A 27,990-nucleotide genomic window follows, 5' to 3' on the forward strand; every position below is an offset into this window, starting at 1 on the left:
TTCTCCCCGTGTGAGCAGCTGAACAGATGTTAGAACGGTGTTTGTACGCAGTGCTCTAAAGGGCAACTCCTGTAGCCACATGGCTCGAATAACATTTTAAAGTCATCTGACCCCTCACCAGGGATGCATTACTGAACAGGCCTACAGGTCACAGGGACAAGTCTCAGGGGCCCGTCTGGCCTTCACCTTCAAAATGTCACTTGAAGATACCACGTACCGACCACAAAGAAACATAGAGCTACTACAAAGAGACGCAAAACAAGAAACACAAAGAGGCTGATCAACTATAAAGTCTCTGTCTTGCTCCTACATAGGAAAGACATGTTTGCAGGTCTGTGCCCTGGGGCTCATTGTCTCATAAACCGCCCACGTCTCTCAGAATACTAAAGAAAGAAAGCTCTGAAACCCATAAGACAAATCTTCATGGAGATCTCAGGGACTGTTAACCTGACGCAGTGCTGCATTAAGAGGCTCTAGTGTATGTTTGCTGCCACCTAGATGGAACTTGTTATTATCAGTTATGGTCACACTAGACGAGCTTCATGACTCAATGACTCAGAAAACACAATATTTTATTTAATCAGGATCTCTGAACGTTATTACATAAAACAGTCAAACTTCATCCGCAGCTGGATTTGTATTTGTTTGTAATATGAAAGATCTACTAAAGAGAGATCTGGGAGCTCATTTAGTAGTTAGTTTGCATATAAAAGAAAAGAATTACATTTTCTATTGTAATTGTTGTACTTAAGATATTTTATCATTTAAAAGATTTGAATGTAGGACTATATTTAGTCTTTTAACACAATAATTTTTAATGTCCTATTTCATACAATAAATTCAAGTTTTGGTTGTAATATTATGTAGCCTGTATATCCAATGCAGTGCGCATCAACATGGTTTGGTTGGCATACTAACTGTGAAATGGTGAAACAAACATTGTGTCTACATTCAAGCCAATTTTAAGTAAACAAAAAAGACAGATAAAAAAAAGCTGTTCAAGACTGAATTCATGTTGAGCACAAAAACTTTCTAGAATCAGAAAACATGTAACAAAAAAGTTCAAACACGAACATGAGCTCGGTCATATTGATTAAATGTGAGAATGACGTGTGCTAAGACATCCTGTTGTTCAGAGGAGTGACGTTGCTCCAGTTGTTTTCTGCAGGCCTTTTTTTAGGCGTGTGGCTCATCTCCCTCAGCGTGGAGGTTGCCGGCTGTGGTTGCCACGGGAACGCTATCTGAGGCTTCCAGGGCCCGAGGAGAGCTCCTCCTCGTGGGCAGAGAGAGAGTTGATGTTACACACTTGAATTAGGAATGACATGATGAAATGCAACAACATCAAGGAGCTAAAATCTCACTTCATCTCGTTGGCCTCTGATGCTTTGACAGCTTTGTATTTGTGCTTCTTCACAGTGTGAGCGATGAACCACACGACCAGGATGATCAGGACACACCCGAGCATCGCGCCGATCACTGCGCCAACAATCACTCCATCTCCCACTTCTGTGCAAACATAAGTGAATAAAGCCTTTTAGTATATGTGTTGATGTACAGTTTGTACGGAAGGCAAGTGAGGAAAAATACTGTGGTGATCCTTTTTCTAAGTCTGATATAAATACTTTTTGTGTTTATGACTTAAGAACAGATGATATCAAAAGGTTTTGCCAGGTGATCATTTATCCAAATTCATTTGTGAAACAGATGATGGTGGTTGTTGGGGGGAGGGGTTTAACTCTGGGGAAAGAAAAGTTTTACCAGGATGATTAGTTACTTTTTTTCATCTTTGAAAAGTTAAGGCAGGTGAATGTTCTTTGGATAATTTTTGTGTCGTAATTCTCATTTCATCCACAAGAGGTTGAAGTGCAACACTACTCCATGTTAGCATTCATGTTTTCTTTCAACATGAGAGTAAAATAAAAAGGGACTTGCCTCTCATGGCTTCCGTAATGTTTTGTACATACATAAAAAAAAGAAAAAAAAAACTTACCATGATTCAGCTCTATAGTGCAAATTGAAAATCCCACCGAATTTGTAGCATTGCACTGGTACTCTCCAAACTCAAACTGGGATATGTTTCTGATTTCCAGTATTCCAGTTTTGGTGGCTGAAGAAACAAGTGCACAGATGTTTATAAAAAAGCATTGATGCGCATAGTATAGTACAAACGAACACACATGCAGTACTGACTTCTCCCCAGTACGGGCCTCCTTGTCTTGGTCTGATCCAGTCTGATCCAGGTGTATGTCGGGTTCGGGCTGCCTCGCTCACTGTGGCAGGTCAGAGTGACCAGGTGACCCGACTCCACATCACCGTGGACGGAGCAATAAGGCACAGAGGGCCTCTCTGACAGGGCACAAGGAGGATGCATTAGGTGACTTTATATTTAGTAAATCTACTACTACCATTATTATGAAGCACATGTTCAATCAGGAGAAATTATTGATTTTTGTTATGATATTTCAGAAAGAGCTTCAGACTGAATTGATCCTGAGAGGTTTATTAATATAATTTGTCTCACACTAAATCTGATATGATTATATATTACGCATTTTACATTGGTCAGTCAATGTATATCTATAATTATACTTTATGAGAGGAGTGGAAGAAGAACTCAGACCCTTCACAAGTAAAAGCATCCTGCATTCAAATACTTACTTCAGTCAGATATTATCACCAGAATATACTTAAAGTATCGGAAGTAGAAGTAATGTCAGTGAAATGTAATTGTATATGACATTATTAGATTGTTCATAGTGATGCATTAACTTTAATGTTGTACCTGGCCGAGGTGGAGCTAGTTTAAATGACTGTACATACAGTTAGGTTGTTCAGTCCAATGTTTGCCAACACGGGGGTTGGGCCAGATACCAAGATAAATCTGGGGGTCGTGAGATAATTAATGACGGTTAGAAAGAAGAAAAAAATAAAAATCTGAAGGGGTTACAGGTCAAAATGGTTGTGGACCAGTGGTTTAGTCTTTAACATTGCATTTTACTTTAAAACTCATCATATGTCAAATCTGAAAAATAACTAGTAACTATATCTGTCAAATAGATGCAGTGGAGTGAAGACTGCAATATATTCCTCCTGATATGTAGTGGAGTTGATGTATAAGAAAGTAGCATGAAATCGAAATACTGGGTTCATGTAACATGGGGGGTGGGACATATTAAGCGGGGGGTCTGGAGTATCCTGACTGTATTACAATTACGGCCTTGGCTCATGCTGAATATATCATCCTGTATATTGATTACAGTCCAACAGATAGGAGCTGCACTGTATACTCCAAAATTGGTTATAGTCTATATAGACTCTATACAGTCACATCAAAAGATGACACGTGAATCTGTGTGCCTTGTGACAACGACAATTTACAGATTTGAGTTTGTTGATATATCCTTTGCTCAGTGTTAATCAAACATTGCGTGTGTTCATTAGGCATCACGAGGCAGTAGGTGTTGGGAGTGGCCTTACAACTCTCCTGAGAATGAATCCTTACTGTATACCTTTCTACTAGTCATTACACTTTTCTTTAAAATTAAAATGTCTTTTTTTATATCTACTGTGTTTTCACCACAAAGGTAAAGCTTTTTCTTTTGTAATGTATGACCTACTCACTCTCCTTAAGATATTACCATAATTCTATGCAACAATAGGGGATGATGAAAATCTTTGGTCGTGTGACAATCAGCATGAGAACAGCCATACATATTCATACAGCGCTTAATCACATTCAGCATGCAGCAACTGTCCGGCAAACGTTTTCATAAAGGTTATGAAATACAAGACGTGTGTTTAGTATGCAGCAGATGCTGATATATATTCTGTATTCAGTACAAGGATGCAGTCACAGTCCTCCTCTAATTTGCAACACTGACAATGAGGAGACTGCTGCAGTAACCATGGAAACTAGTGAGGATACTGAGGCCTGCGAGGTTGTCCCTGGTAACTCGATGAATGAGAGGATTCAAACTGAATGTGATTCCTAATCTCGCTATTCAGGGCCGCTGTTTTAATAGATGTGTTAATGTTACAACACTGAATATAGAGACATTAATCTCAGCACTGAAACATGTGGTAACACTTTCTGTGACACCGATGTCTATACTGCATTATAAACATACATATTATCAATTTTAATCTGCTTATATCACTGTATAACTATAGTTATATGCACTCATACATATTCATAATGCTTTATAACAATAATCACAACATATTATAAAGCATGTCATAATACTTCATCATTGCTGGTCACTCACTAACATAATTCTGCAAGGATCATAATGTATTATTATTCCCATAGTTGTAATACATTATAATGTTTCTAAAATTGTTATAATGCTTTTATAATGTGATTATAAGGTAAGTGGTCATTGTTTGTTTTAAGTAAAATTCAAAAAGTATCATGAAATCTATGCAAGAACTACTCAAAAGATGTTGTAAAATTAATTTTACTCCGTTGTAACAGTGATTATAATGCACTGTAAAATGATTATAACTATAGGAATAGAATATACTATGATCCTTTCAATAACTCATTATAAAATGCTTTATATTGTGTTATGATTAATGTTATAAAGCATTAAGAATGAGTGCTTATAACTATACTTATACAGTGCTATCAGTATATTATTACACCTTGTATGTTTATAATGCATTATAGACATTGACGTCATAGAAGATGTAGCCCTACTTTCACATGAAAAATATTGAGAAAATAATGGTTATTATTGGATTTAAACACACAACGTGTCAGTTATTTTTGCTTTGGCTCTTCCTTCTCTGTACAGTAATCACGGTTTTAAACAATGTTAACGCCGGTATAAAAACACCAGCGGAGCCCCATGTCGACAGCTACTTCTGCTTTCTCTCACAGTGCAAACACTCAGCCGATACTGCTGACGGGTGTGGCCCAGAAAGCCCCTACACACCCAGTGTGCAGTGTTGTTGATTATTTTTCCTGATTACACCTCTTCTCTTCTTCTGTATGGATACATACACATCATTATTTCTATTATATACTTTAAAAAAAGAAAACTTTTACTCACTTGACTATTTTTCTTTCTACTCAGTGCTGGAAAATAACTAAATATATTTACTCAAGTACTCTATTTAAGTACAATTTTGAGGTACTCCATTTAATGACACTTTATAATTCTACTTGTTACTCTAATAATACACAAAATAAATCAACTAATACATGATGATGCATAATTATAGGTTAAGCTGTCCAGTATCAACAGCAACATTCAAATGATGAACACATTAATGCAACAATACTTATAATCAATCTGAAATGGGCCATTCTGCATAATGAGTACTTTCACTTTTTGTACTTGTAAGTATGTTTTGATGCTAATACTTTTGTGCGTTTACATTTCCTTGTAACACTGTAGTATTGCTACTTATACTCCAGTAAAATATCTGAATACTTCTTCCACCACTGCTTCTACTGGAAGTAACAACCAATGGATGAATAAACTAACTTGTTTATTTTCAAAGTAAATGTACAATATTTAAAGCTCCTTAGCAGCAAACCTTTCACTTTACACCCTCTAGAGTGAAACAACTTACCGAGAACATTCACAATGATATTGGCCTCAGACTGTCCGTCCACATCAGGAAAGTTGTGAACCTGACAGGTGTAGACTCCGGCATCTGATGACTGCATGTTGCTTATTATAATTGAGGCGTTTCTGGTCTTGCCGGGAGAAGAGGGAGGCTGAATCCTGCCCTCATACAATTTGGTAATTACATCCTTTCCCGATTGATAGTAATACACCTGAAAGCACATGGCAACACGTTAGATACAATAAACACATGGTTACAATGTATGTACAGTAGATACTCAATGATTTTATTATGAAACTGCACATTTGTAACTCAGTTGGTTAAAAACAGCATTGCGAGAAAATAGATTTGTTACTTATCATCAAATAAAAGTATGAAAAAGGAGAAATACGTATGTTTTTCACTTTCAAATAAATAATACAACTACAAGTTGTCCCCGGGCCTAAATGAATGACTTTAGTGTAATTATGTCCAGTGGATGGTGCCATTTTGTTAAACGTATCTGTGGCAGCTAAATAAACATAAATCGTCCTGTTAAATAAATTACTAACTCTAAATAATAATCAAACTAAAATGGTGTTTTTTTTCAAATCTGCTGTTATCTGATTTCTTAATCAGAGGCGTTGTTGTCTCAGTGAGGTGTGTCTCCAGACGGTTGCTCAAGAATATACGCCATACATGCGGAAAAAGGCCCTAACCTGTGCACAAGATGTGTTTTTGGTGAAAGTTTAAGCTCTGTAATGAAGTTAATCTAAAATGAAAGCAACTGAAATGTTGATTCCACTCAGCGTACATCCAGCTCGATGTGTGTTGAATTTGAATTACCAAGGAAAAAACGACAACATGGCCGCTTTTGTAAAGAGCAGTGACTTTTTGAACTTGAAAGAAACACAAAATGACTAATGTCTTTACAGTATCACCCAAAGCTTTGTGCAGTCATTAAACAAACACTATGAGCGATTGGACTGAAAGCAAACGGAGAGGGAAAAAGGTTGCTTTGTGCTCAGTAAACGTATTGTGAAATATTCTGATACTCACCTCTTACCAATGAGGAAGTCTCTAAACCTGATGTTACACTACCCTTCCATCCCAGTAGATAATGCTACGCATTTGAATTACAAGCTGCAGTGTGTATCTACCTGCTGTGGCGTCAGGGAGGACGATGAAACAAAGTCCCACTGGATGGTGAGGCCGGTGGTCTCTCCAGTTGTGACGAACATACATTCGAGTACGACACTTCCACCCGTTGTAACATTGACATATTTATGCGGAGTGCTGACTGTGATCAGTTCAACGCATCCTACAAAACAACAAGTTCAATCCAAAATCAAACATTAATAAGTCATTCAAACATACACATGACCAAAACTGCCCAAAACACAGAATGACAAGCAGAAATGTACCCACCTATAATGCTTACGAGCACCAACAAGCGCAGCGTGGGGCACATCTTCTCAGAATGTTGGAGCACGCTCACAGGTCTTCTGAAGCACTGAACTTTCCACGCTCTCCACCGCTGACTCTTGTACACAGCACCGGAAGAGAGGATTAAAAAAAAAAAAAAACGTTACAGTGTCATAGGCAAGGTTACAGTATGAGTGGTAATGGACTGGCTGATAATGTGCATGTTGATAACACAATGTTTGCATATCCATGTTTGCCAGACTGGGTGTGTGTTGTTTTTTTTAAAAACCTCGATTTACCCGTTAATAATTTTGGGTGTGTGCCGATGAAAACTAGGAAAAAACGTACATGGTTATACATATAGGCCTATGAATAACTCAGTATATACAGTGTGCATTTTATATTACAGCAAATAAAGTTACAGCCTATTGTGTGTCTTTGTGGACTTTATATGGCAGGTTAGTGTGTTGGGACTCTGATGGTTAATTCATTTTTCACTACTTTGGCAGTAGTTTCTCTACAGCTCATCACTCCATCCTCCTTGTCTTGTAAGTAACTCTGGGTCAGGGCTTCTGGCGAAGGAATTAATGTAATTTAATCTCCACCTGGCCTTTATCGCTCGCCTCAAGGAAGTGTAAGCCAAAGCACTGCAACACGCTGCTTATCATTGGGGAGTTCACTCCCTGGTGCTGCCTACTTAATAAAGGCAGTTTCACCTTTGTCGTTTTCACTCACACAGCACGGAGCACAATGCTGACGGAGAGAGAGAGACAGTGAATCACACATGATTAATTGTCTATAATTACCAAAAGCTGACATAAGCGATTAACAATGTGAAAAATGTTGATCATGGGTGACTGGAGGGGGGTGAATAACGTGGGAAGTGGATGGAGGCGTGTGGAGCTCATTATCCAGGAGCCACTAACGTGGTAGGACGGGAAGTGAGACGATCTCGGTTTCTCAAGACTTTGTGTGAAGAACACAACATGTGTCAGCAGCTGTATGTGTTTGGCCAATAACAAGGGGCAGGCTTTAAATAAATCAAATCAACAGCATGACTCATGTGCAACTTATCAGGATCCAAGACTAAGAAACATTACGAAGAATCCAGTTGCCAGCGTTGCCAGTTGTTGTCAAGTTAATAAGTGATAAGAGGTGAAAGTGAATGTTGCATTTTGTTCCGTAAAGTCAAGTGGAAAAACCCAAAAGAATGAATACAATGATAAATAATGCAAACCTGTTACATTTTGGAAATACTGATTATCCATTCTGACGTAAGCTGTTAAATAAATGCTCCACTGTTATATGGTTCCCTTTTATTTAAGGGAAGTTCACACTTCTAATCTTGGGACAGTTTTTTATTATCTATCTATTCATTATTATATTCCAAAACTATTAAGGCGAGACACTACAGGCAAAGACATGTTTTTATTCATGCGTTGGAAAGAACATCCAACATACTGTACACCTTTAGGTGTTAATTGTTTTACTAAATGTTTCCATTTGCATCAGTAGATTTCTCCTAAATTCACCAAAAGTTAGCATTAGATAATGCCACATTAAGATGGTCTCAGTTTAAGTAATCAACTGTGGGAAGGCTCATGGTGATATCTATGAATTAAAAATGTTACCCTTTTTACTAAAGATTTACATTTTAAAATGTACATTTTTTATTTGTGGTTTCCCATGTTTGTGCTACTGTTCTTTGTGGTTTATCATTTACTTGCACATCACATTACACACAAATATCAGTCTGGACCAGCGTGGTGGACTGGCAGACCACAATCCATCACACTGATGACTCTTCAGGTAACACTTTCAATGCAAGTGGAGAGCAGATGACGAATCCGCCTCCGAGCTTCATGCACAAACCTAGAGAGCGTATCTCACACAGTGAAATGAAGGTGGGTTCCTGGTTTCCAACACAAACCTCCAGCAGGATTCAGTGCAATACCTCCACACAGACATATTCATCCACCCACTACAGCCAGTGTTTCCCTGTCAGCAGACTGCCAGTGAATCAGAGCTCTGGCTCAGAAACAGCAGAGTACTCTTCGGAGGTGTGGTGCTATTTCTTCCTTGTGGACAGACCTGTCTGAAAATACATTTTACGTTACAACAACAACAACAACATCAACATATAATCAAATATTTATCAGTTGATTATTGTAGTAATGTATACATATTTATGTATAGTGTATTTGGTAGCAGTATGGTTTGGTTGAAATACCGTCACCGCTGTTGCTATTGAGGAAAGCAGGAATGCAGTTCATAAATTGGCCAGCAGATGACAGGCCAGGCTGTTAGATGTCTGGTGTTTGTGTGTGTGTGTGTGTGTGTGTGTGTGTGTGTGTGTGTGTGTGTGTGTGTGTGTGTGTGTGTGTGTGTAAGCCAAGAGCGACACACACTGTCCTCCTCCTCTCCTGCTCTCAACCTCCTTATATATATTTATATAGGCCAGATATTTAGCATGATTTCACTTACTGTCCCTAGAGGTACCAAGCAACCGTACTACTTATAAGAATAGTGATGGTACAAAACCAAATCATATGCGAGAACAAGACCACACGACCACAGACATGCGTGTGAAACATCATCTGACTTGCGCAGAAGTAAAGGTCTCCTTTGTTTTCCATTGTTTTTTGTTTTTTTCTCTTGGCACTAAAAGCCAAAAGCAGTGACACTGAACTATCATCTCACATTGGCATCAAATGCAAGCATGAAACACTGCTTTCACAAAGATAGACACAACTGTGCAAATAAACCTATATTTAAAAAGAAAGTGGGGCACAGGCAGTCAGAGGCAACATCTCCTGATACTTCATCTCTGAGACATGGAGTCTGTTACTGAAGAAGGTGACCTGTCACAAAGGAAGAGAGCTTGAAACAAAGGGCAGACGGAGGGAGAACGTTTACATCAGAAAATCGTGTAATTGACAGCCCGTCAGTGTGCATTCTAGCAATAACTTTCATAAAGTGCCGGTTATTGACCCTTATTGGCATAAAGAAACAGTACGCTTCCCTAAGACACATTATGTTCCCATATTCTCACTCTAATGGTATTTTTGATCATCTAAAATCTGTCCTTTAGTGACTGATTTCCATCCAGGGAAAATGCCAGAATAAATTGAGAGGCAGGCTCTTGAGATTTGCCAGGAAAGTATCATTTTACGCATTTGACTTGTGATCTTATCACAGTTTAACTGAAAGATTTCACTTGGCAAGAGGTAGTTTGTGTTTTCCATGCGGCATACAAAGCCAATGTTTTAAAGCTTTCTCTTCGTCTAATATAAAATACTGGAGCGAGATTTCAGATCTTGTGCGCTGATTGATATTCATGGGGTAATGCAAATGTTGGAGGGCAATGAGGAGCTCAAACAAAGACACGCAGTATCAATTAATTGTGAAAATTGACTTTGACACCGATGGCATGTGCACCTATACTTAGTTATGTTCATCACACAATGTGCAGCGTTAGCATTTTCTCTGGCACATATATGTTATTATAATCTCAACTCTGCTCCACCATCACCACCATTTGTTCTGTACCACCGGATTTTCTGAACGATATCCCTGGGGGGGGGGGAGGGGGGTATTGCTTAAAAGAGATGTGTCTTAATATTTTATTAGACACATTATGTTTCCACTCTTCTTCATCTCTTCACTCTCTTTTCAACCCCCAACAAGACGTCCATGGCAACACAGATGAACATCCTGTAAAAGCAAAGTAAACGGACGCGCCGCGCTACAGGAGGAGCAGACTTGACATTTTATCAAGTCAAAGATGGAGCTTTAATTTGTGATTCTTGCTTTGAGGGTAAAACACTAGATTTAACTGTTTACTGACTGATTAATTGATGATTTTATTGGATGTTATTTATCTGGCAAATCCAAGAACAAATCAGTTACAGTAAATCTGTTGTAAACTGTACATCTTGTCCCCGGATCAGTAGCCCCACTGTGTTTTAGAGTCTACAGTAATGTTTGTTAACATGAGTTTTATTGCACGGTCAAGGTAATTATGACTGTAACACCAACAGCTTGGCATTATTGAATAAAAAAGAAATAAATACATTTTTAAATGCCCCAAATATTTCATTATCGGTCGAACTTAATCCATCGTTAAGAATCAGTTAAGACAGTTTATTAAAAGCCCATACGTAGCAGAAAGCACAAGCCTTATAATCCACAAAGCAAAAGCATCCACTGCTTTTTGACCACTTTCAGTTCCCCCCCCCCCCCCCCCCCACAGAGGAACAGCCATCAATTCCTGACCCATGTTAATGCATCCTTTCAATATTTTATGTTTTTATATGGAGTGCTGACAATAGAACACAGAAATGGAGGGCGCAGCTACTCCACCGACTCTGTATCCTGTCTTCTCAACTATACTATGCAGTCCAATGCACAAAGAGGAAAATTCCAGCAAACCAGCGAGACTGCACGTGTTACCTTTAATCCACACTAAACACGAGTACTCATGTGAAGCAGTAGTATTTGTACGTATTCTTGTTTCGTTGAGGTTTTCCAAAGGTGACTTTCAATATTTTGTAATGAGTTGTATAATTCGATCTAGATTTAATCTATAGGTTGATCTCTGTACATCCTTTCATGTTGGACATATTATTTATATACCTTAGCTCCTCTCAAGGTGAACTCACTTAGCAGCGTAATCAACTGTCAGAGTGCCCGATGGAGGACACTGAGAGTAAATTAAAAGAAATCAATTAGGTGAGACAATCCTGTGCATTAAATCTGCCTCATATCTGAAGGAGGACACGCCAGGAGAGGATCATTACAGAGGCCACGGCTAGTACAGGAGGCTAAGCATGATGAAATACATCAGCAACAACAACAAAGAGCTTGGACACAATACGTTTAAATACAGCGATCAATCAAATAGATTTTGTGGAATATATCCCAGGAAAGTTTAGGGCAATAGATCTTCAGCCATTTACAGTAAATAGAAGTCAATCTGTTTCATCTCCTAACTTTCTGCTAGCATCTGTTTTATTGATGCATTCAAGCATTGTGATGGGATCACTTTTAAAACAGATGCAGTGTGCTTTTTTAGACTGTCCAAATGAACCAACTGAAGCTCTATGACTGCATCTCTATTGGGGATGTTGTTGCAATGAACTCACATTCAAAACTAGAAAGGCACTGTGAGAGCGCAGCCCTCCTCCAAGGCCAACTGCCCTTAAAGGACATTGAAGGTTCAATATGTAATTCTGAGCCACCTGCTCTAAAGAAATGGGGGGCAGTATTTCACCTCTAAACCGGGTCCATACAATCTCTAATGTTCATAGTATAGTTTTAGTAGTTTGGCATATTTATTGTATTGTAATTTATTCTTTATATTGTGTATTACTCCTGTGTAATGCCTGTCAGTCAAAATGTAACAAAACTGGTGAAAGTCAAAGAACTCTGCTCTCTTATAATCTTCACGTGGGGCTGATCCATCTGTGTTTACTGGGCACTAATGATAACCGGGGCTGTAGTCCGAGTAACGTTACGTTAGGTTGTTTATTGGACTAAATCCAAAGTGGCAGAAAACAGAAAACACACCCTACACCCTTTCACAAAGTATCATGAAGATCGGACCAGTAGTTTTCATAAATCCTGCTGAGAGACAAACAAACTGAACCAAAAACATGATGGTGGGTGGTCAGCAATGAATATGTTTAGGGTGGTGGTCTAGTGATCAGGCTTCCAAGAATACAAGGTCCCAGAGGGACTGTCACTGTAGGAAGATAAGAGCATCGGCTAAATGACAAATAATAAAATAATAATAATATCCTTGGCGGAGCTGCTTCACTACAACCTTTTATGACCTGGTCTCATATTAGTAGCATTGATTCTGTCCAACTATTAAGATCCCCGGTTATCGTTTAGGCGTTTATTCATTCCTTGGAATCAATATATGACCTCTGACCTCAAATCAGTCTTGTTAATATGTGTAGGTTCTGGTATTAACCGGGTTCTCCGAAGCTTAAGAAGAGTCATTTTAGTTACTAATCAATTGTTTAACAATTGAGATTTTTAGATAACAACGCTCTTGTCATTAGATTTGTAAAAGAAGAAGAGAGGAAGAATTATTTCTACTGCACATTTAATACTTTCCTTATTCAAAAGTCCAATTGTTTTTTAAAGGCTTTGTGTTGAGAAATAATTCTAAAACACTGTATGCATTTTAAACATGTTGTGTAGAACATTGGTACATACTATGTACTTTATAAACTGGATATTTAGAGAAGGATTCCTTCTTCTATTAACTGTGCTGACTGCATGCCATTTCTTGCCCCTATGCATTATTTATAGTGAAACAGCTTTATCTAAAAAAAGAACTGATATGGAGCAGAAAAAAAACAGAACTGGGAAAAAACAAGAGCGGGGTAGGCTGTAGCTATTATCTTAATGGTCACTGGATGACTGTTTTGCATGTTTGAGGTTATGTCTACAACTGCTACGAGGCTTGGTAGCTTAACCAAAACGTTTTTTGTCGTTTTTTTTTACAAAGGCAAAACATTGCATACATTTGGCACTCTATTAGAGAATTAGTGGATCATTGTGCTTGTGAATGAGCTTAACATCAACATTTTGTTTTAAAACCCCTTTTTGAATATCTTAAAGGGAAAATTATTCATCTTTCATGTGGATGTCCAATCAACGTTGATGGTAAATGTAGTCCATTGAAGCAATAATTCCTCAGTGCGTGCTATATTGACTGAGAAAGCTGACCTCCCCTACTCGCGGAGCCTTGCCGGCAGTGGCTCCATGTACCAGGATGCATTGCACACAGGCTTCTGACGCAGCCGCAAATTTAGCTTCCTTGGCCAATACAGCCGCACTGAAGGAAGTCTTGGAAATCCGCTGGCTACACCAGAACCCCCGAAATATTGCCTCTTGCCTCCAGAGGCTTATAATAGTCATACTGATAGCTGATGGGTCCTGATTGGTGACTAAATACCTGCAAAACACGCTACACTAAGATGGTGAACCTGCAAAACACCTGCATGCTAGCACGTCACTGTTAGCATTTAACTAAAAGCTACCAATGTGCCTGAGCCTCACAGAGATGCTAGCATGGCTGGAGACACTTAGTCTTGTTTATTCTCTTACTGTTTTCAAAAACTTGTATTGAATCAATTAGAATCTAAAATACTTTTAGGTTTTTGTGCGTCCAGGTTTCTAGGACAGGAGCTCAGGTAATATAACTCACATTCAGTTTCATGTCATAATGCCTCGGACTGCATAGTGAGGTAATATATCCACATCAAAAGTTGCTATTAGAAAACTAATTTTGTATTGTAATAACACTGATAAATAATGCATCACTATGTCCCATGCATCAATCATTTCACAAATATGCATACACATGATGCATGTATATGCACTCAGGTCCACTTTTCTTCCCATGCTGTAAATCCTAAACGTTGCACACCGAGCTGTGTATGTGTCATTTGAAAGCATGTGCATCATTCCCACACGAGGCCCCAGATCCTGCTCCACAAGACATTGAAGTATTAGTGTCTGGGGATGTCACTTCTCAATAATCATTAATGAAGCCTGGAACTGATGACTATTTAAAGCCACCAATGCACAATTAACAACCAACTCTGCTATGTGTTGAATTTGATTACATTAAATTATATGTGTCCATATAAATGACAAATACATTGATATGCACATATAAACCAGAGTTTTGACTTGTGTATGGGGTTGTGAGAGGTACTTATCCATAGTCAGTGTATTACCTATCAGTTAGCGGTCGGCACGCAATTTTCTGTAGGTAATACTCTGACTATGGATAAGTACCTCACACAACCCCACTTTAAAAACCTGAACTATCCCTTTAAGGGTTAGAATCCATCCCCAGCATGCATTGAGGCATGGTTTCCAGTTTATCACATAGCTCATACAGATGTAGACACGTTCACACTCACACCTACAGGGAATTTAGAGTCTCCAGTGGACATGACCTGCATGTTTTTGGACTGTGAGAGGAAACCACAACACCCGTAGTAGAGTATATGAAAGACTGTTTAAGCTAGGGGGTGAATATATTTCAAGAAATATTTTTTGATACTCTTAACATCCCAACAGGGATGTCGCAGGACTGTAATAAATCTGTCCAATCTGCCGTGTACTCATTGCGCGTCACCGGAGTCGTCTACAAGCTGCTAGCTTGACAGCTGTGAGTACTAACAATAGTCATGTTAAAAAAAGTTGGAAACATTGGACTGGGTTTTTCAGTTTGAAAATAAAAATAAATAAGAATCTAACTCTTGCTGGCTTCTCCAATGTTACCTACCAAAGATTTAAATGCCTGTTTTAAAGATATGTCTACACATATTACTAATGGAAAGCCCTTAAACAGCATCAGATGGCATTAATACGTTTGTAACAGACTCCTGTCAGTTAATTTTAAAGTGATAGGAGATTCAAGTCCTGTTTTTTTACTTTTGGTGGCGGGGGCAACTACTTTGTTTACATTTTATAGAGCACACATTGAACTTTAATCAGTTTGTTGCTTTACATAAGACTCAAAGTTGGGCCAGAGGTTGCACCCAAAGAGCCCCCAAACCACTTCTGCTATAAATCTATAAAATCAATGAGCTGTTTTGGATGTAAGTATGTTGTTTCCTAATGCTTAGAGGCATATGTGGACCATAATGTTTCAAATGTCTTACTGGATCATTACTGTTCTCTGTGCTCCAGGTGCAGTCACATTTAGCGGCTGTTCTCTTCACCTTCACCACCTAAACATTTTCTGTGGTTCAAGCCCAGAGTGGATCCAAAAATAATAAAATAAGAATATCCAGATGTGTTGCCATTAATAGCATCATGTCCTCCACTAGAGGACAAAAAGTCTCACCAAAGAGTTTCAACTACATCCGTCCTTCAAACAAAACAAATGAACTATCTAGTGCTTTGTAGATGCAGAACTCAAACTGCCCCAGACAAGCCTCAATACTACTTTATACAATTGTTTTGCTAAGGTTATATTTTTGCTTATGTTATATTTGTCAACAATGTAAAAATAACAACTATTTAATGGTTCCTGAATTGAAAAGGGGACAAATATTACACTTGTCAGGAGGAGTCACTTTATTCAGGAAATAGGATATGATAAAAGGTATATTCTCATAAACGCGCAACGTTTTGTAATCAAATAAAAAGAAGATCTTGATTTTTCGCAAATTTTGTTCTTCGTGTCCAACAGTCAAAAGTAAGACACCAAATAAGAGGTGAGCACTCTGACAACAACCTGGAACAACAATGGTTAATACCTGATTCCATCATCTTTTTTTGCAAAATTGTATGCTATTTACCTTTTGTGGACTAATATATAAAAATAGATGAATAAAAAGTCAAATGAAACAATGTACTATATTAGTCCTCAAATGGCAAATGAAAAGACATCAGCTGTTTTTACTGTATAAGCCTTTATTTGTAAAAAGTCTGTTGTTTGAATGATAACCCTTTTTATACCACATACTTGAACACCTTGTATTTGTAAAAAACACATTTTGTTCAAACACCTAAAAAAGCTGATTGACACTATAACATTAATTTGCACTGACAAAAAAAATACAACTTCATACTACACACATGTTGATTCCATGAGTACTGATACTCCAAATGAAATCAAACACCTTATTAAACAACTGAACCAAATAAGCGCCCAATGTGAACAAAACAATTACAGTACAAAAACCAAATGCATTTTTCTTCCAGTGCCAGTATATCAGATGAATTACAGTTCCTTCTTATGATAAAACAACAACAACAGTAAGAATAACAATCCATAACAAATGCAACAAATACAATAAATCAGAAATGAACACAGAAATGAATCAAATCATTTATCAATTCATGTTGAAAATTAAATGGGCTGTTGGTCTTGTGGGTTTCTTTCTTTCCATTGCCAATTTTTATAAAGTGTTGTAAAATCTTCCTCACTCACTGGTTAAACATGAGTCTCACTGGTATGCTTCAGGGAGGTATACTGATGTGTAACTGGGAATCAGCACAGCTTCTTCATCATACAGTAATGAACAACAGACCATAACCAGAGGCAACTTATTAAAGAGAAAATACAGGGAACACCCACTCAGTGTGCAATCACATGGCTTACGTTCAGATGCTACTCAAGAGCATCCTTTACATCCTTTATAGTTGAAGGGCGATTGATGTTAATGCTTATGCTGAACCTGATAAAACTACAGCATGCACTTGGTGCATCTATTCCAAATTGTGTGATTTACAGTAAATACATCGTATAGAAGTACATATTTGTGATTCGCACGGATCACACCATGTACGTTTACATTTTCCCTCCAGTTTTACGAACAGTTTTGTTTCACAAGATTTATAGAGCTGGCTGTAAAACAAGTGCAATTTGAGCATGTAAACACTGGATCCTTCTTTTACCTGGCTGTGGAGATGAATCGGATGGTGCGGGAGTAAAAAGATATGAAAATAAACCTTTCAAAACTCAGGTCATGCAAAACAAAACCTACAAGGTACACACAAAATAATGAATGTACCAGCAAAAGTTCTTCCAACAGTGAGGAGTCTGTCAGCCTTGTTCTGGTGTTTGGTGGATGACATTTTCTTGTACGATCATAGTCCCCTCTTTTATGGAGGGCTTAGTTTTGTGTTCACGGGATATCGTGCATGTCTTTTATCGGGATGTAATCCTAGATGAAACGCAAGACTGGAGTCAACAAATGACATGATTTATAACTTTTACCTTATTAGATGCTAGCTTGTAATTATAGCACTACAATACTAGGCTTAGCTTACTTGAACAAACCGAGGGACATTAGTGGAACTATTTTTTATCTTTGCATTTATCCAGGGGACAATTTCCTATCAATACCCTCACATAGCTAAACACATTTTCATCCAGGAGCGAGACCGCACAGACATAGACTTCTATTGTTAGCAAGTGAGCAGCTGCACTTGGACAATTGGCTAGGTGCCTTGCTCAAGGGCACACATGACTGTCTTATTGAGGAGCAGGAAAGAACATCCCACTCGCCTTTTTAAGGCCATCCTGCTCCTCTAGCCTCTATAAGCCAGCTAGCCGATCATGCCCTTAATATTTTTTCGTAGATTCCCAGACAATTCTGTGATTTGTTGATGTCTGAGGTAAACTCTACATGTATTCTGTGCTGAAATCTAACACAAATCCTAAATTCGGGTGTAGTAAATGGGAAAGCCCAACTGGAGAATTTCATTCAAGATGGCACCATCCCATTCGCTGACAGTGAACCAAGGCATACTGTAGTTTTCAGGAATCTTTTAGCAGCGTTAGCCTTGTTCTTGAGGAAGCAGGTGAACCAATACGAGCTCAGAGCCACCAGAAACTCCGTCACTGTGAGAGGACTTTGATGTGATTTCTCCATCATTTTGTTCACACCATGTATTTCTTGTGTTTCATTTTTTAGGTTTCGTTTGCAGAAGTATGCCAATGCTAGAGAAGCGGTCCATGCCATTAGCAGTGAGGCTAGCTGGTATTACGAACTGCCATGTTTTTGTTCATGCATTAAGAACTATTAAGTGAAAGATATCATATTTACAGTACAATTCACATGTAATTACACATATACACTAGAGGCAAGAAAATTCACATTGAAATCAGTTCAACACTTTTTTTTCTCCTCCTCTACTCCTCAAACATATGTGTCAAAAGAAATCTATCTTCTTTCTTGTATAAGCAAATCCTAAAGTAAAAGAACAGAACAGAAGATCCTCACAGCTTTTGGGATGAATGTGCTGATTTCCAGTCCAGAAAGCAGGTAATACATGTTCTGAGTGAGATGAGTGATGAGTAGATTTTGCGAGCATGCGAGGGCTGCTAATATTTCTCCTCTGTATGAGTTTGGAGTTTATTAAAGATACGCATCAACCATCTAAAACAAGAGGAGTTAATACCTGAATAGGCTTATTTATATGAAATTCTGGGAATACAGGGACCTGATTGAGAATTTGATATTTGTGCTAGTTTGCATTACACAATGTAAGTGCAAGTTGAAACCACAGAGTAGATTAGGCTTCTTCCTGGTCAAACATGTTCTATTGTTTTACTTAAAATAACACTTAAATGGTTGCCTTAAGTCCCATATTTTTTACACACAAAATGTGTTTGTTTTTGCACTGGACCAAATTGTACCCTCACACTCTTACTAAAGATCCATCATATTACCGTTGACGGTTTGACAAGCTGTTAGTGTGCACACCAGGATGAAATGATGCAACAACAAAAAAAACTCTTTGTAAAGGGTATTATTTGAATGAACTTGCATTCATGATTATTAACTATTATCACCTTTCTTAAGGACAAGGTAACCTGAAACATGAGTGAACCATTGTACCAACCATGAAGTAATATACTCTGTGGGAACACAATCAAGATCTGCTCTTTATCTTATTGCAAAAAGTAATTGGCAAAAAGAGAACCCTATCTAGTAATTGCAGCGTCTCAAATGAGAAGTTAAATTGCAGCATGCATATCTCAGGGATGTATATTGTTAGTAAAAGGGGAACTCCACCGATTTCACACGCCAAAGTCTGTTTACAGGTCTTAGGGAGAACTACTGCATATGTGGGGGGGGAAAAAGTATTATAAAGCCTTTTGTGGCTCCAGGGGGAGCTGTGTGAAGTCTGATATATTGCCTCAAGTGATGTCACTTGAGTCAGTTAGGTCCAGGAGGAGTTTGAAGATGAAATAAATTTTGGGGGTGTAGAGTTAGAAAGATGTGAGCTGACCAGGCTACTCCTCATCTCTGCTTGAGGCTAGCGCCTCGAGGCTACATTAGCCGCTACTAGCATTGTACACACCCACGTTGACACAACTGATGCTACTGTATTACAAGTTCATTGCATTTCAATCTTGCCTCACTTCCATTTGGCAACTTTTGAAGAATTTGTGCACATATGCCACCATTTTAGCCTTTTCTCTTACCACAGTGTATTACTCAATATGCATTCTCTATATAACACAATAGAAACTGCTAATTTAGTCCGTTGCGGCACTGGTTGACTCATTGTCAACTTTCTCATAAATAACAACAAATTGACTTTCTTCACATTTAAGATTTATCACTATGTTTTGGTCATGTAATCCTTTGGACCTCACAGTTGACTCGAGAGACAAACAACAGATTGTTCAGCTGCAGACAGAAACATAACACTCAGCATGTTACTCTCATCCCGTCGTCCGGTATATTTTCATGGATTACTTCATACTTAAAGGGGATCTTTTTTTTTTGTACTTTCTCTCTTTTCATTTGCTTCCACAGTACAATGACAACGATGCATCAAATTTAACAGAAAGATATACCAAACTGGGATCACAGCTCGGGCCACGTCACTGTACAAACGTCACTCTGACTTACGGAGACAAATTGCTTTCTGATCAGTATTCCTTTTTGAAGACATCGTATGCATACTACACCCTGCGCTCCAGAGGGGAGTGGATGTTTCTCATGACAAATTACTCTGCAGACATTCCATCTTCCTCTTGTCCCCATGTGTTTGTGTACAGTATGAACATTTTCTTTTCTTTTTCCCATTTGTATTTCTCAGGTACCTTGCTGCGCTGCGTATTCTAATGAAAACTTGTTGTGTAGGTTTTGCTCAGAGCCTGTTTGTGCCTACAGTGAAGATGACACTGAGGAAGATGCTGATCTGCACTTCAGCTGAAGCTAAACAGGCAAGGGAGGATTTTATTCCTTCTTTTCACTGTCTATCTGCCTCAGCCATCTAATGATCGGACTTCATCTTAATTCAAGGTTCCTATAATTTAAGGCAAGTTAGATTTAAGACTTTTAAAGACCTCTTTAATGCCACTTAGAATTAAATTTGATTTATTTTCTGCACAATTCTTTCCTATCCGGATCTGCATGACGTTAAGAGACATTTGGTAAATTATATTAAAAAAATAGATGTTACCAACAATTTTGAGATTTTATAATGCAACATCAGAAATAAATAGCATTTTTAAGACTTTTAAAATATTGATTTAAGACATTTTAATACCAATCAAGGCTTTATTTTTAGATTAAGATGAATAAATTTAAGACATTTTAAGGATTCGCAGGAACTATCTAATTTCTTTAACATTGTTTGGGGGCTGATTTGGATTCCGCAACCTATAAACATGTGATTATCTGTTTTTTATTTAAAAAGAAATTATAAAATAATGGGTCCTACAGTACCTTTTTCCTCATTTTCAACTGACCCTGAGCACTGGAAATGCAGTGTGTGTTTGTGTGTTTGAGAGAAAAACAAAACCATAATGTATATGGATTATAGGCCTTTTGGTCGTTATTTAAATTCATGGCTATTTATCGCACATTTTCTCCTCAAGAATCACTGCATCATTCCTGATTAGGCTGATGTTTCGGATCCTCGGGGTTCCCAGCATTTTTGCGACGGCACTGATCGAGTTTGAGTGTGAAATGCTGAATCCTCCTCCTCACTCACGTCTTCTGCCCAGGCTGCCCATTACTATCCCAATCAAATAATCTTGCCTTCACAAACTGCGACTCCAACACGAATGCTCAACAAACAAACAAAGAAATACTTAATACTGAATGACAACTGGTCAAACTGCGGGCTGATATGTTGACTCTTTTTTTTGAATATACATGTCCTTACATCTCTGCTGTGGAATCATTGTCAAACGAATCACAAAAGCAATCCTCCCATTTCCTTTTTAGCAAACACAAAGCAGGATATGACGTCAATGAACTCTGCATCTAAAGAGCATGAGAATCAATCAATAGGAGGAAATAAACAGTACAAGTATACTTTCATGAAAATACCGAATGATAAAATGTATAGAATATTTCTTCTTCACACCATTAAAATGTATGTAATGCATACCTTTGACTCTTTTATCTCATAATGCCCTAGCTCTAGAACATGTTCCGACACTCTCTGAAATCACAGTATTTTTCAAGACAAAATCATATCTACAATAATCAGCACTTGTTTTCAACCATAATGAAAAAGACCCCCCATCCCTCCCTCCCTCTCCCCCAAAGGACGTGTTTTTAAAAATAACATGAGAAGAGAAAGGAACACAAGTTTGCGTTGACTCTGGGTGGGAATGCGGCGGTCGATCATCCCATCCACGCGGCCCTCTAATGGAGCCCATTAGGCCAGAGCTGATGTCTGATAAAGAGAACGATACCACTTCAAAAAACCCAAGGAACAACACATAATCCAAACAAGGTTGCTGTACATAGTAGAACCGGAGATTTCCGTGCATGTTATCCATGGGCGGGGTTTTGGGGGTGGGGGGGTTTCGGTGAAAGCGGCGGGGGCGGGGGACGGGTAGGGGGTGTCAAGGATCTCACTCAGCTGATGCCTGAACAGACGAGCCACCACTGATTTCATGAGCTGCAGTAGAGGATTTCTGATTACAATAAGTATCAATAAAAAGTAAATGGGACTCTGAGACATCTTTTCTCTCTCAAGAGCTTTCACTTTCTCTTTTTTCTTCTTGTTGTTGTTTTATTTAGCAAAAATATCATGCAGTCTTTAGTTCCAAAAACCCCGGGTGGGATCTCGTGTTTGTGTTTGTTTGATTCTTTCAGGAGGAAAGAGAAACTCAAAGCCTTGAAATTCTTCTCTTGCAATTATTCTTAAACATTCAAGTCATCCTATTAATACTTTGTACAGCAGAAAGGTCCTTCAGATTTCACACATGTATATATAAATATAATATATATAAATATGCATATACATATGTTCAACTTGTATATGTGTATACATATTTTGGAACTGTATCAAAGCCAATTTAATGTGCTCTCAAAATATGGCCCATGATTCCTAGTGGGATGCACATCAATTCACATAGTACAACCAGTAGATTAGGTTGAAAAATCCAAAGGTGATAGGGAAAATGACCCGGGACCACTTGTCAATGGTGCTAACATCTGACAGGTTTGGGATTTTCAACTTGAGCTTGGAGGAGCGTCGTCGTAGCCGACAGTTGGCCCGGCTCCGCATGGCGCTCCGGTCCAAAGAGTGGTGGCTGAAGCCGTCTCGGGGCGCCATGGGCTTCCTGAATTGGACCCCGGAGCTGTCGAAGGACATGACTGAATTCCGAGAGTCACTGACGCTGCTCCCCACGTCAGAAGGCATCACTTCGTTGTTCATCTCCAGCGTGGTGAGGAGTATGTTTCCATAAGCGTCCACCTGCGAGGAGAGGGGAAAGAGAGTCAGCGAGGGCCGTGTCGAGCAGTGGCCCCAAATTCCCTCAATAATGAAACTTATATTAGCTGTCAAAAGGCAGGGATGGTATGGATTCTTGCATGCCACAGAAATAGTTAACAAAGATTTTCTTTACACAGATATCTATTAGTGACTTTTCACAAGTGACACAAGTAATTAGAACAGCATCTGACTTTACGGTGAGGGCTGGCCTACAGCTAATATGATTTCTAAATACATGTACCCCAACTTTTCTTTGTTCCTCGAGATACAGATTTCTTCGCTGTGTAAATGACCTGAAGGTGTTGGTTTGAAACGGCACGGAAATGGAGTCCTTGCAATGTGAAAGAAAAAATGAAGAGAACATTAAAAAACGGCTATAAAATTCTGGCAAATAAGCACATATTTTCTCAAAATTACACAATGCATATAGACATAAAGTTAACAGTAAACAACTTTGAATAAGCATCGCATTTACACAAAAAACAGTGTGTGTGTGTGTGTGTGTGTGTGTGTGTGTGTGTGTGTGTGTGTGTGTGTGTGTGTGTGTGTGTGTGTTGGGGGGGGCTTCATTCAGTCTGACCAGTTCAGCAGCTGCTTCTGCATAAATTAAATACCAATGCATTCTCATAATTCTGCATTTAGCCCATCGTTGTTTAAATGTTGAAACACATTGTAGCTGAGTGAGAATGAATGAAGCCTACAGCATAAACATAGATAACGTAGACTAAATAAGAAATGAGAATGTTTACACCGCTGTTGTTGAGCTAGATGAATCGCTCTCTTATGAAAAGGGCTATGCTGGATAAAAAGCAGTCAGTGCTTGAGGTAGAAGCAATGGATGATGGTTGGTGAATACATATTGGGCTGTGGTAGCATCAGTATGCTTCTGGAACATTACTTCAGGGAATACTGCATATGTGTCTGTGGATAAAATGGCTAGAAATCTTATGTGCAGAACATAGCTGTTTTGTACTTGAACCCTGACTGACACAGAGAGTAAAAGAGAGGCAGGAGATGAAGATGCAAACCTGTTCCCTCAGGCGCTTCTCTTCGTATCTTGTGCGCTCGTTGTTGGCTTTGTTCAGCCTCTCATTGATTTTCTTCTGTTGCGCAGGGCCCCGGCCAAAGAACACGTAATTTACAAAGGCATATTCGAGCAGGGCCAGGAACACAAACACAAAACAGCCCATGAGGTAGACGTCGATGGCTTTCACATACGGAATCTTTGGGAGAGTCTCCCTTAGGTGGGTGTTAATTGTTGTCATGGTAAGCACCGTTGTCACACCTGAGTACAGCAGCACACAAAGAGACAAACATTTCACCGTCACACACAGAAGTTAGATTTCACTTTTACGTTTGGACACACTTAATATTTGAACTGATATCATCTGACCAACGTTACTGAAGCTCAGAGACGGAAGAAGTTTTCAGATTAGGGGTGTCGCGTGATACTCCTAAAAGTATAAAATAGTATAAAATGTATACTAGTGGTATAAAATAGATATACCACTATTGACGTTAACTGCAATATTTAAAAAAATAATGTTAATAATACATATATGAAAGGTTCTGCATTGTAAATGTCCAAGTGCACAATTATAATAATAATAAATATACATAAGGTGAAGCTAATTGTAACTACGTTATATTCTGTTTCATCAATAAGATCATATTTTGTAAGATGATTTTACAGTTTGTATTGGTATAGTAAATGAGGTGTCAGATTAATTTAGTGCAGTAAAGATCTCTAAAATGTAGTGGAGGTATAGAGAACAGAAATTGGAAATACTCAAGTTAAGTACAAGTCCCTCAACATTGTACTAACAGTAAGTACAGTTCTTGAGTATATGTACTTCGTTACATTCCACCACTGCTGTAGTTTTACAGAATAATTGTGAAAATCACCCTCTAAGAGATATTGAAAATTGGCAAATACCACATTATTATTTACATCTGTCAAGCTAAGTTAAGTTTTTACAGAGCCCCTAATGTCTGTACTGGTCGTTCTAACATTTCTTAGAAGATTGGTTTGTACTTTGGATAAAACAAAGAGTTCAGTAATATTTAGATGCAGTTAAATGAAATAGTTTCAGATGCCTGTAAATACTCCTCATATATTTGTTTTTTTGGGTCAGAGTAAAAGCTTTTCATACACAGTAATATAAATGTCATAAACATCACAAATGTAATGAAAGTGTAACTTAGTGTTGTTGAATACTGGGACATTGTGTGCTCTATTTTAAGGTAATTGGGACACATTTGTTATATTATAAGTAAGCATGTTTCTCAGCTTACTCATCGTACGTAATAAGTGCTCTCAATACTACTCATCACTCCATATTTGGACATCAGGACATCTGTGTGTCTGCTTTCAGTGTTTAAACTTGTATGTGCCAGTTAATGCACGGCCACATGCTGCTAGTTCCACTGATAATCACTGGATTTTCCTGGTTGGAGGTTAACAATATAGCGGTGGCTGTGTCTTACCCAGGGCCACCCGAGCTGCAGAGGCATCATAATTGATCCAGAAGGAGACCCAGGAGAGGATGGTGATCAAGATGGAGGGCATGTACGTCTGCAGGATGAAATATCCAATGTTCCTCTTAATCCTGAAACTCAGCGAAAGCCTCGGATATGAACCTGTAAGGAGATGGGATGGAGGGATAGTTTGGATCAGTGAAAAAAAGGAGAGAATGGAGAGGGGGGGGGGGGACATTGGCACAACTTAAGAGTTCCAAAGTCTGCACTTTGACAACGCGCAGGGTAGTCATTTCTCCATTTGTTCAGATGGAGCACTTAATTTCCCCAAAGCGATGGATTCCTTTCCAGGGACAAGTTCGATTCCAATTAAACATGGCAGAAAGTCGCAAACACGGCAGATTTTTCTGCAACCCCCTATCTCAGCAGGCAGCTCCAGCATCCCTCTGAGAATTGTCACAGAGAGCTGCTCCGCTTTCCTTTCACACTTTCTCTGTCCTCTACACATTACCAAAAGGGCGTTTTAGAGGCGCATAATTGCAATGCATGCCCTTACACTAAGAGAGGAAGGAAAATATACAGTATGTGATAACTCATTCCATTGTACGTTTTGCAGGAAAATATCAGCCACTTGTGCCAAGACATTAATTGCTCTTTTGACTGCACTTTAATTTAAACAAGCACAACAATACAATGCTGAGGCAAACAGCAATATAAACAACAAGGCAGGATCTCTCTGCTTCAGCTATAACTCGATATTTACGAGGTTGGAAACATTACAAATTGCTCTAAATATAGTTAAATTCCATTCTATGTGTTCCATCTACACTTTTATTTCCAATCTGTCACCAAAGAAAGAAAAAGGCTTCAGATAAGCATGATGGTTTTAATCTAAAAGGCTATTTGCTATTGGGAACACACAATGATGAATGACCTCATCATCTCCAGGTTCCTGTAAATCTTTTAATGAATCAATACCTTAGCATACATACTTCATCAAACCTGCGACAAGTGGCTTAGATCACCCAAGTACATCCTAGATTAATGGTGGCGACAAATGTTCACGGGTTTCATTAAAGTCAAACGTGAGGATTACACTTGAATTTGACTTTTGTCTTTTGGTAGAACTTATTGGGCTTTTTCACTCTGAAACTTGTCCACATTCTGTGTGCCATCTCTATACGTGTCAGAGATTTCAATATAGATCTGATATAGCACACTGCATGTCGTCACCACCAGGGTTGGGAGGGTTACTTTAGAAATGTATTCCGATACAATTACTAATTACCTGTTAAAAACTATAGTCAGTAACCTAATCCAAATGTCACAATATTAAAGTAACTTGATTATTTTCCGTTACTTTTGGATCTACTCAATACCAAATATGCAAATATAGACGACAGAAAAATGCTGACATTTTGACATTATTTTGTATGTAAAGCAGAAAAGGGGAAGAACATCACATAACGCCTTCCAGTAGTGAAAATACTGTCATCATCCAAGGACTCTATCATGACCAGCCCCATCTTTCTACCTTGAGTTTGCCTTTAATAATAGCCATCAATAACAAAATGTTTCATTTAATTATAGGTGTCATTTATAGGCTATTTATTTGATTAAAACTGTAGTGAAAGCTGTAACGTTAATACGACTATCAGCAGATCATGTTCACCGTCTGTTTTTGATGAGAACCGCGTGCGTCACACAGAACAAATAGGCGACATTACATTACAGTTCATTTAGCTGCCGCTTTTGTCCAAAGCGACTTTCATGCTGCTTGAACTGAAATACCAACAATTCCTACACATTTATTGTGCTTAAATGAAGTTCTGATTCTGAAAGAAACACTGATGATGAAACATCCTGAAGAACAATTACTATAATTACATGAGTCAACGTTTGCTACTTCACTTGCACTTAGTTGTATTTGCAAGTGAGTGCACATTTTATAAATACCTGGAAATAACTATCTACAATCTGCTATACTGAAAAGAAAAAATTTCTTTCTGCATGACTGAAATATACTCACATTCCCTGCAGTTACAATGACGTATGTACACGGATCCAGAGATGTTTGTAGAGCATGTAACAATCATTTTGTGAATGCTGTGGACATTTTCAGCCTAATTAGAAGCATGTTTGTCTCCTTACCTGTAGTAAACCTGACCTCCCTGGACACCAACCGGATGTCTACAATGGAGAACTGAGGTAACTCTAACTTGTCAACACCCGTCACAGCGTTGTCCCCTCCTTGCCAGAAGAATACGATGTCATCTGTGGTATATCCATCTG

General features: G+C 38.5%; 2 protein-coding genes across 2 annotated transcripts in view; both read right to left on the minus strand.

The window, feature by feature from the left end:
- Positions 1-590: 590 nt before the first annotated feature.
- LOC115019218 (V-set and immunoglobulin domain-containing protein 1-like) lies at positions 591-7,054 on the minus strand. The gene is made up of 7 exons (XM_029448666.1): positions 6,985-7,054; positions 6,717-6,877; positions 5,581-5,788; positions 2,191-2,346; positions 1,991-2,107; positions 1,362-1,506; positions 591-1,273 (listed from the first exon to the last, which is right to left on the minus strand). Exons 1-7 carry the CDS (start codon positions 7,025-7,027, stop codon positions 1,177-1,179), a joined length of 927 nt encoding a protein of 308 aa, XP_029304526.1. The 5' UTR covers positions 7,028-7,054; the 3' UTR covers positions 591-1,176.
- A 9,014-nt stretch (positions 7,055-16,068) lies between these two features.
- gabrb4 (gamma-aminobutyric acid type A receptor subunit beta4) overlaps positions 16,069-27,990 on the minus strand; it is a 57,684-nt gene continuing 45,762 nt past the window's right edge. The window contains exons 6-10 of the mRNA XM_029448013.1: positions 27,850-27,987; positions 25,708-25,860; positions 24,249-24,505; positions 23,462-23,551; positions 16,069-23,202 (exon numbers count right to left, since the gene is read on the minus strand). Of these exons, the coding sequence (XP_029303873.1) occupies positions 22,849-23,202; positions 23,462-23,551; positions 24,249-24,505; positions 25,708-25,860; positions 27,850-27,987 (992 nt within the window). The 3' untranslated portion in view covers positions 16,069-22,848. The remainder of the gene's footprint in view (positions 23,203-23,461; positions 23,552-24,248; positions 24,506-25,707; positions 25,861-27,849; positions 27,988-27,990) is intronic.

The sequence above is a fragment of the Cottoperca gobio genome, chromosome 14 (assembly GCF_900634415.1).
Source record: "Cottoperca gobio chromosome 14, fCotGob3.1, whole genome shotgun sequence".
NCBI classification, from domain to species: Eukaryota; Metazoa; Chordata; class Actinopteri; order Perciformes; family Bovichtidae; genus Cottoperca; species Cottoperca gobio.